General features: G+C 35.5%; 1 protein-coding gene across 1 annotated transcript in view; it reads left to right on the forward strand.

Moving 5' to 3' along the window:
• Positions 1–1,872: 1,872 nt before the first annotated feature.
• LOC149302372 (adhesion G protein-coupled receptor B3-like) overlaps positions 1,873–15,041 on the forward strand; it is a 378,938-nt gene continuing 365,769 nt past the window's right edge. Inside the window, exon 1 of the mRNA XM_089482502.1 lies at positions 1,873–2,626. Coding sequence (XP_089338628.1) covers positions 1,873–2,626 — 754 coding nt within the window. The remainder of the gene's footprint in view (positions 2,627–15,041) is intronic.

The raw sequence follows: 15,041 nt of genomic DNA on the forward strand, positions 1-15,041 counted from the left end.
CAATTGAATCTATTTGAATAGGAGAAGAGGGAGGATGGTTAGATCGGATTAACTTTCCTTTCACGATACTCTAAGGATAATTAAATGGCATCTCTGGATACTTTGAAACCCAGGGGAATGATTTTGGGGTTTAGAAATATCAGAGAGCTGATTGGAACTACAGTAGGTATAATCCTCTTTGACAAGCGTAGAATAAGCAATAAAAAAAATAGAGAAAATAAAAAATATATCTTTTTTGTTTAGTTTTTATGTTGTATAATAATTATAAAAGATCCATGAGGCTTTTTTTCACTGATTCTTCCATTTCTATACTGTCACACTGGCACTCAACGCCTACACTCTACTGAATGACACTGCGCAGAACTGCATTGCATGCAAACTGTTAGGAGAGAACACATACAAGAGATCTGTTGTCTTCTCTGTATATCTCTGATTTAAAAACACGATCTAGTCTATTGCGAATTAGAGGCTGAATTTACGAGCTCTGGTGGAAGAGACACATTTTCTCCCTGTTCCTATGGAAATTCACTGCTCTTTGTAAGCCTGGGACGGCAGCTGTGGTACCATTTGGAAATCCTAGACATGTATAATGTTGCAGGCTTACTATTTTGTTCACTTTAGCTCATCTAGTGTACAAAATGAGTCAACGTTTCCCATAGGTTCTTTATGTTACCTACATAACTGAAGGATACAATAAATAGTTAATATATAAGACACTTTTTAGCAATGTGGACATGGTCACAAGAGGCATGGGCAAATCTAAGTAGATGTCCATCTCCTGTGTAAGGCTTGAAGCAATGTTGGGCAAATCTGAAGTTTGCTGCAGTTCTTTTGGATCAGAACCTAGTCATGATGACACGATGAATGAAAGCACATAATAGAACAATAATATTTCAGCATAATATTTATACTCTTATATAACACGAGCAGGAATTGGGCTCTCTGCAGTTTTTTCTATGGAAAGAAACATTTGGGAAACATGACTTCGATTATGAAAGAGCGCATATGCAAAATCGCATAGAGCTATGTCATAACAAGATGGTCAGGCGTAATTAACTGCTTGATCTCCACATAACTGTGATGCTTGGTGGTGTTTAAACATCTCTTGCATTAGCATTTAATCCGCACAGAGCCATTAATGCACAGATCCACTCTCTATCCCAAGAGGCTATGTCATTTTACATTGCAATTCTTGGAGCTGAGTCTGGAGAATGCTTGCATTCAAGCAGCCATTAGAGTAGATTTGCGGTAGTATATTAACACCTTAACCATTGGGGACATCCTGTATTTAACTATTATTTAGCTGTATGCCTATATGCATTTTCTGAAACAGATTCTCTGTTTTATTACAAAACACACACTACAGTAGTACACTTACATATATGCCTACCAAGAAAATGTAATGTACCGCTAATACATCCTATCGAAAAAGTTTTTTTTTTAAATCAATTTAAAATTAATAATATAAACTAATTTAGAAAAAAATATTTCGCTTGCATTATATACCAGTTTTGCCGCAAATAATAAATGGTGACATTTCTCATTTTATAAAATTCACATAAATGCAACTTCAACGTTAACAAAGTAATGTTTTCTGAAATATTATTTTAGGGTTGTAAGGAAGGTGCAATTTCCACTTGGTGGCACTGTTTGCACACGGTGAAAGCATTCCTGAGCGGGGAAAAATATATTAAATATATATATATATATATATATAGTCGCCCTTCTTTTTGAAAAGGTTTATTTTTTAAGCTTGCTAGAATCTTGAAAACAACTGTCTAGAATATTGTCAGGAGCCTTGTTTTTAAATGCTTGCAGATTTCTACATGCATTTTGATTTTATTTCATTTTCTACAGGCCAAATGACATAGGATGAAGGCTGTTCGTAATTTGCTGATTTATATATTTTCCACCTATCTACTGGTTATGTTTGGATTTAACACTGCCCAAGACTTTTGGTGCTCAGCATTGGTGAAAGGAGTAATTTATGGATCTTATTCAATAAGTGAAATGTTTCCCAAAAACTTTACTAACTGCACCTGGACATTGGAAAACCCAGATCCAACCAAATATAGCATCTACCTGAAATTTTCCAAAAAGGACTTCAGCTGCTCCAACTTTTCCCTTTTGGCTTATCAATTCGACCATTTCTCTTATGAGAAAATACAGGATCTTTTGAGGAACAACCATTCTATAATGCAATTATGTGATACAAAAAATGCCTTTGTTTTTCTTCACTATGATAAAAATTTTATCCAGCTTCGTCGGATATATCCAATTGATTTCACTGGATTACACAAAACAGAAGATGACCAAAAATCCTTTTTGGAGTTTCTGGTATTAAACAAGGTGAGCCCGAGTCAGTTTGGGTGTCATGTCCTATGCACTTGGTTGGAGAACTGCTTAAAATTTGAAAATGGGAAAACGGAGCTCTGTGGGATTATGTATACAAAATGCACCTGTCCCCAACATTTAGGAGAATGGGGGATAGATGACCAGTCTTTGGTGTCACTAAACAATGTCATCTTACCCTTGAATGAGCAAACTGAGGGCTGCCTCACCCAGGAGCTTCAAGCCACCCAAATCTGCAACCTATCAAAAGAAGCAAAACGCCCACCCAAAGAAGGTAGGTGTCATATCACCTTAAGACAAATATGCAGGGGCTAACACATTAGGTAGTAGATAAGTCTGCTTGCATGGGTTAGGGCACATGTAGGCACTAAGTTATGTTACTATGTTTGTCTTTATGGAGATGCACAGCATTGATGTGGAGTATATGGATTTCTGAAATGTATACCCTAAATAGTAATAATGCCAGTAAAGGGTGAATTCATTATAGTAGTATAGTTTCTGCATTTGTCAGTATGAGAGAATGAAATGGCTTCTATACACTTTTTATCTAATGCAAATGAATGGAAATCCCAATTACACAGACTGACATGTTCCAAAAGCATGCCAATTCAGTGTCTGTATGAAGACAGAACACAGAACTATATCTTTACAGTAACGCATAAGCACAGATCCCATAATGAGGGAGATACAGCAGGTATCATAATTCACACACACTTAAGGCCCATAACTCCCGTACAACATAAGTGAAATTACTGAGTGATGGTTTCACCTCAACCAAAATATATATATATGTAGATATACTCCACAATGGTAATTCCTATACTGAGTAAATAGAATAAAATCAGTTTATGTCCTGAATATTAATTATTTGTAAAGTCAAGTTCTAGTCTATAAAAAAAGCAGTCCTGTTTGAATTGGTGTTACGTAAATATTAATTCAGAAATTGTTGAATGCTGAAACAATTTATGATTGGAATTTGTAATATGTTGGGTTTGCAATGCTAGCAAGGGCATACTGGCATCAATGGGCAATGCAATTAATGCTAACATTGGAGAATCATCCATGTCCACTTTACCTATTACCATAATTGTATGTAATGGTGTTTTATCATATCGACCAAACAAGTTAAGAAGATGACTTCATCCACAGGATTTTACTTGCAAAACAAAGACAAAACAATGGCTGCGTCACATTAATGACGTCAACTAAACCATCTCTAAAACCTTTCCAACCATGGTTCCATGTCCAGAGTCCAACAAAGGAACGAGAGAGGGTTGGAGTTGTGGGGAGGAAGTTTCCCACAATATATCTGTGGATGGTTTGAGTAGAAGTATAGGTGGTGGGGGTTTCATGCAGTTGTTTACAGTCTGTGGCTGTTAAGGTCCTCTCTGCAATAGCAGAAGCTTTTTGTATTAATTGCTGCAGTTATTTGTGAGCTGCTCCATTATAAATAATTGGCTCTTTAACCTCCCCATTGGGAGGCTCATGGCAAGCTATGCCTCTTCTTACATGACTGATCATTCCATGGAGCTGCCGCAGCTCAAATTAGGTTGAATGGTTCCCTTCTCACTATCAGATATTTTATTACTCACAAAGGCTTAAAGGCCACCTGACATTAGAACACTATAAATTCAATACGTTGTCACTGAATTCATATTTTTTTTTTTTTAAATGTTAAAATAAAACATTTGCCTAATGCCTGTGGCATATTTCTGTTAGAAAACGATAAGTACAACTTACAATGTATGAGGTTATGAGGTAAGATATGCTGCATTGTAAAAAAATAACACATTTTATTTTCATCAAGCTAATATAATCAGGATTTCAATTGTAGATTAAACATGCAGTTTATATAAATAGATATTTTTCATTTACAAGCTATTAAATCTATACACTATGTAATCAAGGATATGCTATACCAAGTGGCATATGTTGTTTCTTAAATTGTCAGAGAATCTTGGGAATTTTAGTTCTACCACTGTATGACAGCCACACTGTAACCCAATGTATGGGGCCGTATTTACTTGAATGAGAAACACATTTGAAATATCCATAAAGAATATATTAATATTGGTATTTCTAATGGATCAGGAAGAATGACTTTCCAATTGATTCGTGGAAACTACATTAGAGAGCATGGCAAAAAAATGTTGAATACATGGTTGCTGATCCAGAAAGAGACATATGCCAGAAATAACATTACTGGTAGATATTAGGTAGATAAATACAACTATAGCCCAACAAGTGTGCGCTCACCAGAAACAAGCTTGAACATATGTCTACACATTAAAATTCATGGTGTGTAGTATTCCCTTTACATGACATTTAACCATAAAACCAATAACCAATCTCATACACACGAGCTAAATAAAGGGATAGATAAGATCATACCATGCTTGTTTCCTGCCTAATATTTATTATACAAAAATGCACACACACACACACATATATATATATCTGTTTCAATGATATTTTTTAGATGCTAGGCTTGTTTCATATATATAAAAAAACATAGTATAGGATATGCAAATGATACAAAGCCATCGTCAATGCAGATTAACCAATTGTGCTGCAAATGATAATTTGACAAATTCTCATATTATGAATAAGACTAACCTATCTTTTCTCTTTGTATCAATTCCATCCAACACATTTTTTCACAAAGCTATTCATTTTGACAATGTCATAGAGCCCTTAACATTTTATATCAAGTATTCATTTGCAACCCAAACATGAGTGGATGGGGGGTGGGAGTGGTAGGGGGATTGGTACTGTATGTAAATCCTTGTGGCAACATATAGTTTACCATAGTAACCTATAGACACTGGATCTGTCCTCTCCATTCTTCCAATGCTTGTGGTGGTTATGTCTGCCTTTAGGAAAAACAATTTGTACACAGAAAACAAGTGTAATTATTTTGCATATGATTCAATAAACATCAGTTTTCCTTTAATTATATGCATGTTTAAAGTTGAAATTTTACCGTTTCCAGTGCGTTGGTGTTTGCGCATCTCACAGATACATAAAGCTAAGAGAAGACTGTAACTCATTTTGCAGAGCACGCTTTAGAAAAAGAGCGCGATATGTATTATTTTAACCTAAACTAATTGGTCATAACCTTACATATATAGCATGCCTGTTCATTTTTGCATGTTGTACTAAGCGCGATACATTATCATGACATGCCTCTCTATGAATATTCAAAACGTCTACAATGAATGTTAATAAACTGTCAATAGCATGTTGCTGAAAAGCTATTTTCTAGCGCACATCTGGATGCTGTCATCTTTTCATATAACACGTCTCCATCCAATCTTAGTATGATTTATGGGCCTAGAATGATTACCAGGTCCAGCATTAAACACTCTCTTATTTATCTAACATGAATTGAGGGTGTGGTGAAAAGGTCACATTTAGTAGCATCTTCTCTTAAAAAGTCCTTAGTACCATGTAATTGTCTACAAAAGTGAATACATTTTGGTTAAATGAAGTAATCTTCTTGTGTGTCAGTTTAAAGTCCACATTACACCAAAGTGGAATATCATTTTCCAAGAACACAGGGCCGGATTAACATAGGGGCCCCTACCAGAAAATAGGGCCAGTCAGGGACGGCCCACCAGGAGATTTCACAGTGGGCCGGCTGGTCCAAGGGGCCAGTGGAGCATCGAAGCGGCCGATACGACGGTAATCTAACGTAAACAGGCCGGCTTGTGGATGCCATGCCGCCTAATGCCTCAGTGAGGCTCTTCATCCTGCCCCCTTGAAGATGCAACATGATGTTTGAGGGGGCCGGCTTACACAAGGTCAGAGTCAGTCCCATGGAGGAGTAATAAGAGGAGCGCACAGAGTGAGCAGGCAAGCAGGCAGGTGATCAGGGAAAACGTAGATAAATTATATAAAAAAAGAGCTGGTGGGAGTGGGGTGATGATAGATGTGGACCCATTATGGGTCATCCATATTTAATGGGGCTAAGTGGCATAACTACAAAATGTGGGGCTGGCAGGGGTGATATACAAGAAGCAAAAACACAGAGGAGGGAGCAACAAAAAGCAGTGTGGAGAATATATTTTTTAATGTTGTAGCCCATCAGGATATGTCCTGCTGTGTTTGTTTGGCTGTCGGTGTGGCAGAGCCTGTCCTGGTGTGTGTGTGTTGGTGTGTCAGTGTGACAAAGCCTGTCTTGGCGCATGTGTCTGGCTGTCGGTGTTGCAGAGCCTGTCCTGGTCTGTGAAATCTCTTATACGGAATTATATTATGGAGAAAATAAATGCAAGGTTCATTTCATATAATATGAAACAACTAGGGTAGTGAAGTAATTAGCAGCAGATGTCATTAGCGTCAACATCAAAGGGGCAACCAGTGCACAAAGAAGCTTTGGCGGCCCACTGCACTCAATGGGTGTTTGTTGTTCACCTGCGTGCAACCGCTTGTTATATATTTCAAAAACTACGTGCACATAAGGCATTTCTAACCCATTATTACTGCTATTTTATACATGGCCACTGAAGATGAAATTAGGTAAAAAAAACATGAAGCTGTAATACTGCACCCACTTAAAAAAAACTTTACTAACTACACCCAAGTATTCCATACTATGCAAGACCCTAAATCTAAATTGTTCTCTTATTCTTCTGTTCATGGTGTTGAAATATGTGGTTTCAGAACAATTAGCACTTTTTATATCATTAGGAGCTTTATTTAATACTGGTTAAGCCACCGTGGGTTTACATGCAATGGCACATAAATCTGTCCTTACCATTTAATGATTAAAAAAAAAATACTTTGTAGATCCATACAGTATGCAATTATTAAGGGTACAATTGAAATTCTAGGCTACAGAAACATTTACAAGAGCTCAAACAAGTAACTCTTTCACTGTTCCAAGCAAGCACAGAAGACGTACTTAGAAAGCTTTTAGTGAGGAAGGATGTTTTTTTCCTCACAAACTGAAAAGTTGCTGTTTCCTCTTTTTTATTTTCTTTCCATTATGTGTCTTTATGCATGACCTGAGTCTGATAAGCTTACCAAGCTTTAAAGTACCATAGGAAAGAAACCACTATTAATATTACGTAACAAATAATAATAATAATAATAATACTTAATGTTTAGTACATAGATAGACAGATTTCATTTACGGTGTTTGACTATTTGCTCATGTACTACAAAAAAAAATGTAATATATAGCGCTCATAAATAAATAGGGATATAAAATGCATTGCAATACCACTGTATTTAGGGTAGAACCAGAACTATAGTGCAGTAGCACTAAAAATTTGAAATAAATAAAAAAAAATTCAAATTTTACAGAGATCAACAATATGTTGTCACATACATTAATAATGGTAAGTGGTGCTTATTAATGAATGTTTATAGTGTTACTGAGGATTTAATTACGTAACAAGAAACTGATTTTGGAGAAGATGCTGTTGCAGTATACTCTCAGACAAGAGCATCGATTTTTTTTAAATCTCTGGAACTTAGTTTGCACCCTCATCTAACAATTATGTTATTGTCATTTTCATGGTTAGATAAAGGAGGTGATGGTTAACTTCAGGGTCAGCAAATAGCCCAGCAATTTTGGACAGCATCAAGGCTGTACAGCCACTACATCGCTACTTGGTAATGGCCCTTGCCCCCTGGTACAGATATAAAGCATTGGTTTCATTAATATTAATATTAAACTAACAAGGATAATTTGGTGGTTAAGAATATTAATATGTATAAATCTGTATGTATTATATATATTGCATATATATATTGCATATAATATATGCAATAACATAGCAGGCAATGCACCAAAAGTTATTTTAGTTCTTTCAGCTAAACATAAGAGATGACACATCTTATTAGTGCCATTTTGTGCAGTGCTTTGGAGCTTTTGAAAGCTCTCAGCACTGGAAATCTAAAGTAAAAACTCCGAACTACGTCTTGGATCACCATGGCAACATCATAGCCTGGGTTTTGGCAGCCAACTTTAAAATACCCAATAACTTAAATAATAGGGTGCTCTTTGTTTGACGAATCAAAAGAGGATTTTCAAACCAAAAAATAAATGAAGGCTGCTCTCAGTATTCCACTTAACATCTTTTACCATCATTGCTCTTACAAAACAGCTCTTTAAGTTATTAATGCTTAAATTCTGCTTATTGATTGAATGCTTTAGAAACAGCCTAAATGTTTTTTCTTTTTTACCTACACAATTATCTACATTGGCATTCATATGAATGCAGTGGGAATGCTCTTTATGTTCAGGAACCTACATTTGTAATGCTGTAATATATGGAAATTCATGTAAAGTTTTTATATTCGCTTTTTCCCTTTTTGCAAACTAATTGGAAATAAACTACAATAGCTTTGGGTTATTTGTTTAATCAGAGAGATTATATATTATTTTGTGACAGTCTACTTTCATGACGGTATAGAACAGAGCGGTTTTTATCAAGTCCCTTTATGTCAATCACTGATAGGTATATGTGGGTGACCTCCTGTGATAATATATTCCTTTCAGTAAAAGCTGCATGAATGTTATGAGAGCAAACTGAATTTGGAACCATACATGTCATTGTCATTTAATCAAGAACTGCTTCTTTCCTTTGGTGCAAAACCACCTACCACCTGTTCCCTCCCAGTTCATGCATGTATGTAAATGACACAAGAGCAGGAGTGGGCCTTTTGCCACCTAGGGGCCCTTGAGCAAATGCCCCTTTTGTTCTATTGTTAATACGCCTCTGAGCTGCAATATTTCTATAAAAAAATATTTCACAAGGTATCTAGTAAAAGATCTTTGGCTTACTGTGTGAAACTAAAGTATATATTATGATACTTAGACACGTTACTAGCACTAACACATTGAAAATACGTTTAAGGTACTAAATGCCTCTCTAATAATCTTAAATATGTGCGCCGACAGAGTAAATGTTATTTTCACAGTACAAGGTAGCTTTAAGATATGTACTGTATTGTAAAATATAAGGTATAATAGCTGTAATTTACCCCTTTTTCAAGAGTCCTAAATAGGAGCTGTGTATTATTCCTGAGTACAAATTGTGCCATATATATCTTCCTGGATAAAATGCAGGGTAAACCAGCCCTGCCCTCACTCTGCAGCACAATTGCGGTGTAGAAGAAATTAACACTTGTGTCTTCAACCAAGTCACCTTTAATGCCAGCAGTACCAGCATTGAAAGATTGAAATCGTAATAATAAAACCTTTACTCTTTAGTCCTGTATATCAGCTGTTATCTGCTCTGTCACGCATGCAGAGATGTATAATGCATCTCGTTTAAGCAGTTGCCGCTTCCTAACTATAGCACCATAACAGATCTGCATACTTGGGTACTTTGCAGGTTTTACCCAGAGTCATATATGGTAAATATTGAGCTTAAGACTAGGCTTGGTAACAGCAAGGTTTGCTTTGCTGATTTTTAAGAAATGTTTTAGTAAGATACAATCCCAACCATACTATGTATATTCCCAGTTTAGTAGATTTAGGCAGAGATCTGCATACTTGGGTACCTTGCAGGTTTTACCCAGAGTCTTCCCCAGGCCAGAATAGTGTTTGCCGATGAACACTCCCCGATCTACTTGCTGCCCACTCTCACCCACTTCCCTCCTACTTCTCCTTGAGTAAAGGCTGTTTGGGGTGAGTCCTGCCCCTACACACAGCTAGCGCTTACCTTTTAGAAAGCAGCTTCCAGAACAGTTGAGAGCAGGAATCCCATAATACTCAGAATATCTTTAGGAAGAAAACAGGGTGTCTAAAACAACATTTCTTTTTTTACCTCTATATGAAATCCTTAATGGAATAGTCAGTAGGCCTAGATTGTTACATTGTTACAACAGAAGACCTATTTCCATATGTATAACCAACATAGGATTAAGAGTGAATTTGTCAATGATATTTTGCAAGTAAACAGAAAGTATAGACCTAGAAAAGGGTACCTAATAGTTTTGAAAACTCAAATGAAAACCTTTATCTTATCCTGTAATAAAATAAGGAAAGAGAAATGGACTTAAGGCATTTTAGATACCCACTACTGAACAAAATATGGAAGGTGCCCTGCAAATAACAAAACCATTTCAATAAGGTGGATGACCATTTGCTTGCTACAACTTTTTGATGGCTGTTTAATGCATGTTTAATATTCAAATCAAGTAATGAAAGCTTAAATTTGACAATCCCTGCAAATACCATGAAACGGCTAATGGATACTAATGTTGTGAAGCGATAGGACATCATACCTAATGAGGGATGGAACTTAGCCATCTTTTCAAAATTGTAGTGATTAGTGCTATAATGATATAAGGATTCTAAATTATTTGAAAAGATTCAGGTCTTTAGCATTTTGGAAAATAAAGTAAACTACCTTAACTTTCTAGCTTCATTCTATTATTGGTGTGCCTCACACAGTAAATGTAAGTTTAGAAGGACACAAATAAAATCTTATTTTGAACAAGTCAAAGTAAATGCCAATTCACCTTGACGTACTAGCTTCACACATTAATTTAATCACATGGGATTACAAAAGGTTGTATCCTGGCCCAGAGGAGCATAAATACCTCTGATGTTTGAAGGACAGTAGCTATTAAGCTGACAATAGTTGTTCACTTAGTTGATTATCAGGATATTGTTTTAAGGCATAATCTTTCATGGAACAAGGGAACTAATTTCATACCTAATTAGTTCAATATGTGTGATTCTTTATTAAATACTACGAAATAAATATTGTAGGTCGTTCTTTTTTTAAGCCTGAACATATTTCATTATTTTGCTATAGTAAAGTAACTTAAAAATGCGTAAGAGTTGACCATGCCATTTTTCTAATTCCAGCTCCATTTGGAAATAAACTGGTGTAGTTTAAATATGGTAAATATTGAGGTTAATACTAGGCTTGGTAACAGCAAGGTTTGCTTTGTTTTTTTTACTAAAATACAATCCCAAGCATACTATGTATATTCCAAGTTTAGTAGACTTAGGCAGAGTTATTATGTACACGATGAAAAATGTATCACCCATTTTACCTAATTTTCTGGAGTAGGTAAAAATAATACTGTATATATATAAATAGATAGATAGATAGATAGACATGTACCAAAATGTTATTCTGTTTGTGACATTTGCATCACATAAAAATAAAATAACAACCATAGGATAACTGTTGCTATCAGTCTTCAACTAAAAGGCCTATATTTAACAAGGGATCAAGCTTGACAAATCCAATATGCAGCTTTAGTATGCTTGTTTTTATTTTCTTTTTATTGGCATCTAATTAAATGTGCATATTGAAAGGCGGCAATACAGCTCGTATATATCCATTATCGACTGCCATGTACATATTGTTATCTATCCACTGACAATTGACATGTTGCATAATAGATCTAGCCTAAAGCTGTGGAATTCATACAAAGATTTTCAGTCTGATTATTTAGTGAATCTATAATTATTATACACATATTGTTTTACACATTTATTCAAAATAATTATAATATGTTATACAGATACTTACGCAGTTAAAATGCAGGCACAGAGTGTGTTGATTCAGTTCACTTTATGGAGTCATATCCCTTAAGAAAAAAAAAATGACATCACGGTTTTGGTGTGCCAAATGGAAACGAATTGGAACTTATTTTCTTTTAATCAAACATACTTGTGTAGGATGCACTAGTCTGAGGCCCATCCATGAGGCTCACCACATTTTAAAACCTTGAAGTGAAACTCTGTTAGCTTCTTATGCCCATTACATTTTATACTAAATGAAACATGGGGACCTGGTAAACATAGTTTTTACAAAAAAGTTAAGTGACAGGTAAGGAAGGCTTGGCTATAGATGAAATATAGTGGTTGCACTTGTTCACCAGGATGTATGTTTTGCATACTGCTAAACCACAGGGATGTTGAGTATTTTTAGAAAATGCTGTCTACCCTACTCTTGTTGTATCGTATTAATTTGAGAAATTTACAGTATTTTATTTAGTACCTCCATAGTTTGTGGAATATGAAACAACTTTGCACAACTGCTGAAAGAGTCAAATTCAGAAATGATTGATTTTCTATATCCACTATTTTTCAAATCACATATTGTAGTAGGCAAGTTTGACATACATTTTCTTATCTATCAGTATTTATATGTACATTGGTACTGAAGGTAGATTTTTTTTGTGAAATACATGATTTTTAATCAGATTCTCAGTCTGCTATTAAGCAAGTTTCTGTTGATTGGTTTCTGCTAAATGGTCTTTCAGTGGTCAATTATATTATCCAGAGCTCCATGTTTTAAGACAGGAGCTGCAAAAGACATAACTCATTCAGTAGACAAAGAGGCTTTTTCCCAAGGTTTCGCCATCATTTTTCTCCCTCTTGTTGGACCTCATTCCTGGTTGCCTTGGCTTTCAATATGTCTCTTCTCTTTTGCCCATCCCTTTTCTTTTTCTCATCCCAACTTCTTCCCCTCCCTTTTATTTAATACCTGAGAGACTGCACATAGAGACTGCTAGGCTTATGTATTGCTGGGCTAAAGGCATATTGGGCAATCATTTTCCCCAGTGTCCCTCTGCTCATTGGGGTAGCTACAAGGGGATCTCTGATCTCCACAACCAGCCCATCTATACTATGAACGACTGCATAGACTGTCTTAAAAGGTGTTGCTCACCTTTAAGCCAGGGATAGGAAGGATATGATGTCATAACCTGGTGCTCTGAAATGAGGGGTCATCTTTAGACAATGCCCTGGTCAAGCCTCTAGCAGCCTTGAGGTAAAAGTAAAGTTTATATTACTCAAAGAAATAACTCCATGAAGAATCATTCGTGCTGAGCTTTATCATTATCAATTTATCATTGTGGGTAGTTTGTGCATCCTAGCTGTACCACAATCAAAGTCATGTTCAATCCAGCATAAGTTTCTGTCCCCTGCATTCATATAAAAAGCAAATCTCATACTGGATAGTTCAGTTTACATTTTATAAAAATAAATGTAACAGACTAGCTAATAAGTATCTGATTAATATGGTAATCCACTTGTATTATTATTCTTTGCAAATGTTCTATATTTGCATATTATTAAAATATGCAAATACATGTTTAAACTCCACAGAAGATATAATTGATGTTCATTGGTTACAAGTGTTACAAGTTAATGCTTCAAAACTGTTCTGTACACATGCACATGCAACTAGAGTGAATTTCTAAAAAGAGCAGCCAATTGATCAATGTCAATGTACAACATTTATTAATGGTGATAGCTAAGAAAGAAAAAAATACACAGGTCTAGCAGATAGAAAGTATTGACGTAGTGGTCAGATTGAAAGATACTTAGAATTATGTTATTAAGTTATGTTATCTGCAACAAAATTATAATTTGTTTATAGATTTATAGAATAGGATTAAAAAGGAACAAAAAAAACATTGGTTGTAATAATGGCTTTGGTTTTAATTTCCCAGTACCTACCTCTCAGTATGAAGCCCTATATATCCTGCTGTTTAATTGAGTGGTTTTTAGTATTTTTAAAACATCACATTACACATAATTATCTGTAGTTCGAAGTGCTTCCTCACACTGAAATATACATGGAGACGAAAGAGATTTAGTAACTAGTCGGCTGCAGTCATGGTTCTTTTTCCTGTTTGAAGTTCTTGCCAAATTTAATAGATGTTCTCATTTCAACATAATCCTGTTGGTAGCATTAACTTTTCATAAAAGTGTACATTCAGTTGGTGTTAGTTTAAGTAATCCCATGCATATTGAAAATATGCCAACACACTTCATTTTTAATTCTAAATCCTGCACAATGTTTAACAATGTAAAACATTTTAGCACACAAACAATATTTATTTCTGTCCATTGTAATTATCTTCATGTTCATTTTTGTGGTCTTCTGATAAACTAAATTAAAATATTTTTTGCTATATGGAGCATGTGTTGATACTTTCTAAAATAAAGTACTATGCTTTGAATGTTACTTAACTTGTGGTTTCTAAAGCAGAACTGTTTTTTTTTCTAGGAAGGTTGTCCAGGTTGTCCACAAGATTTTGTAGAATTTGTGCTGATTTAGACAAAAAAAAGTATTTGGGAACTCAAGCACTGTTGGATGGGAAGGCCTGGCTCGCAATCAGTGTTTTAATTCAGCCCAGAGGTGTTCAGTGGGGTTAAAGTCAGGGCTCTCTGCAGGCCACATCAACCTAGTTAAACCATGTCTTTATGGACTTTGCTTTGTGTATAGGGGCACAGTCGTGCTGGAACAGGAAAGGGTCTTTCCCAAACTGATGACACAACGTTGAAAGCATACCATTGTCTAAAATATATTTGTATGCTGTAACCTTAACAGTACCCTTCACTGAAACTAAGAGGCGTAGTCCAAACCCTGAAATACAGCCCCATACCATTATCACTCTTCTACCGAACATTACAGTACATAGTTACATAGTTCATAAGGTTGAAAAAAGACCTAAGTCCATCAAGTTCAACCCTTCTACCTAACCTTCTTATTCTTGATCCAAAAGAAGGCAAAAAAACCCTTCGAATTCTGCCATCAGGGGAAAAAAAATTCCTTCTTGACTCCAAGAAGCAATCGGATTTCTCCTTGGATCAAGAAGCTCTAAAATATTAATGTTATTCTATTTATATCCCTGTATGTCATGCCTTTCTAAAAAATATCGAGGCCCATTTTGAAGGTATCTAATGTATTGGATAACAC

The sequence above is a fragment of the Sceloporus occidentalis genome, unplaced genomic scaffold (genome assembly GCF_023333645.1).
Source record: "Sceloporus occidentalis isolate IW3139 unplaced genomic scaffold, rSceOcc1.0.p SCAF_19, whole genome shotgun sequence".
NCBI classification, from domain to species: Eukaryota; Metazoa; Chordata; class Lepidosauria; order Squamata; family Phrynosomatidae; genus Sceloporus; species Sceloporus occidentalis.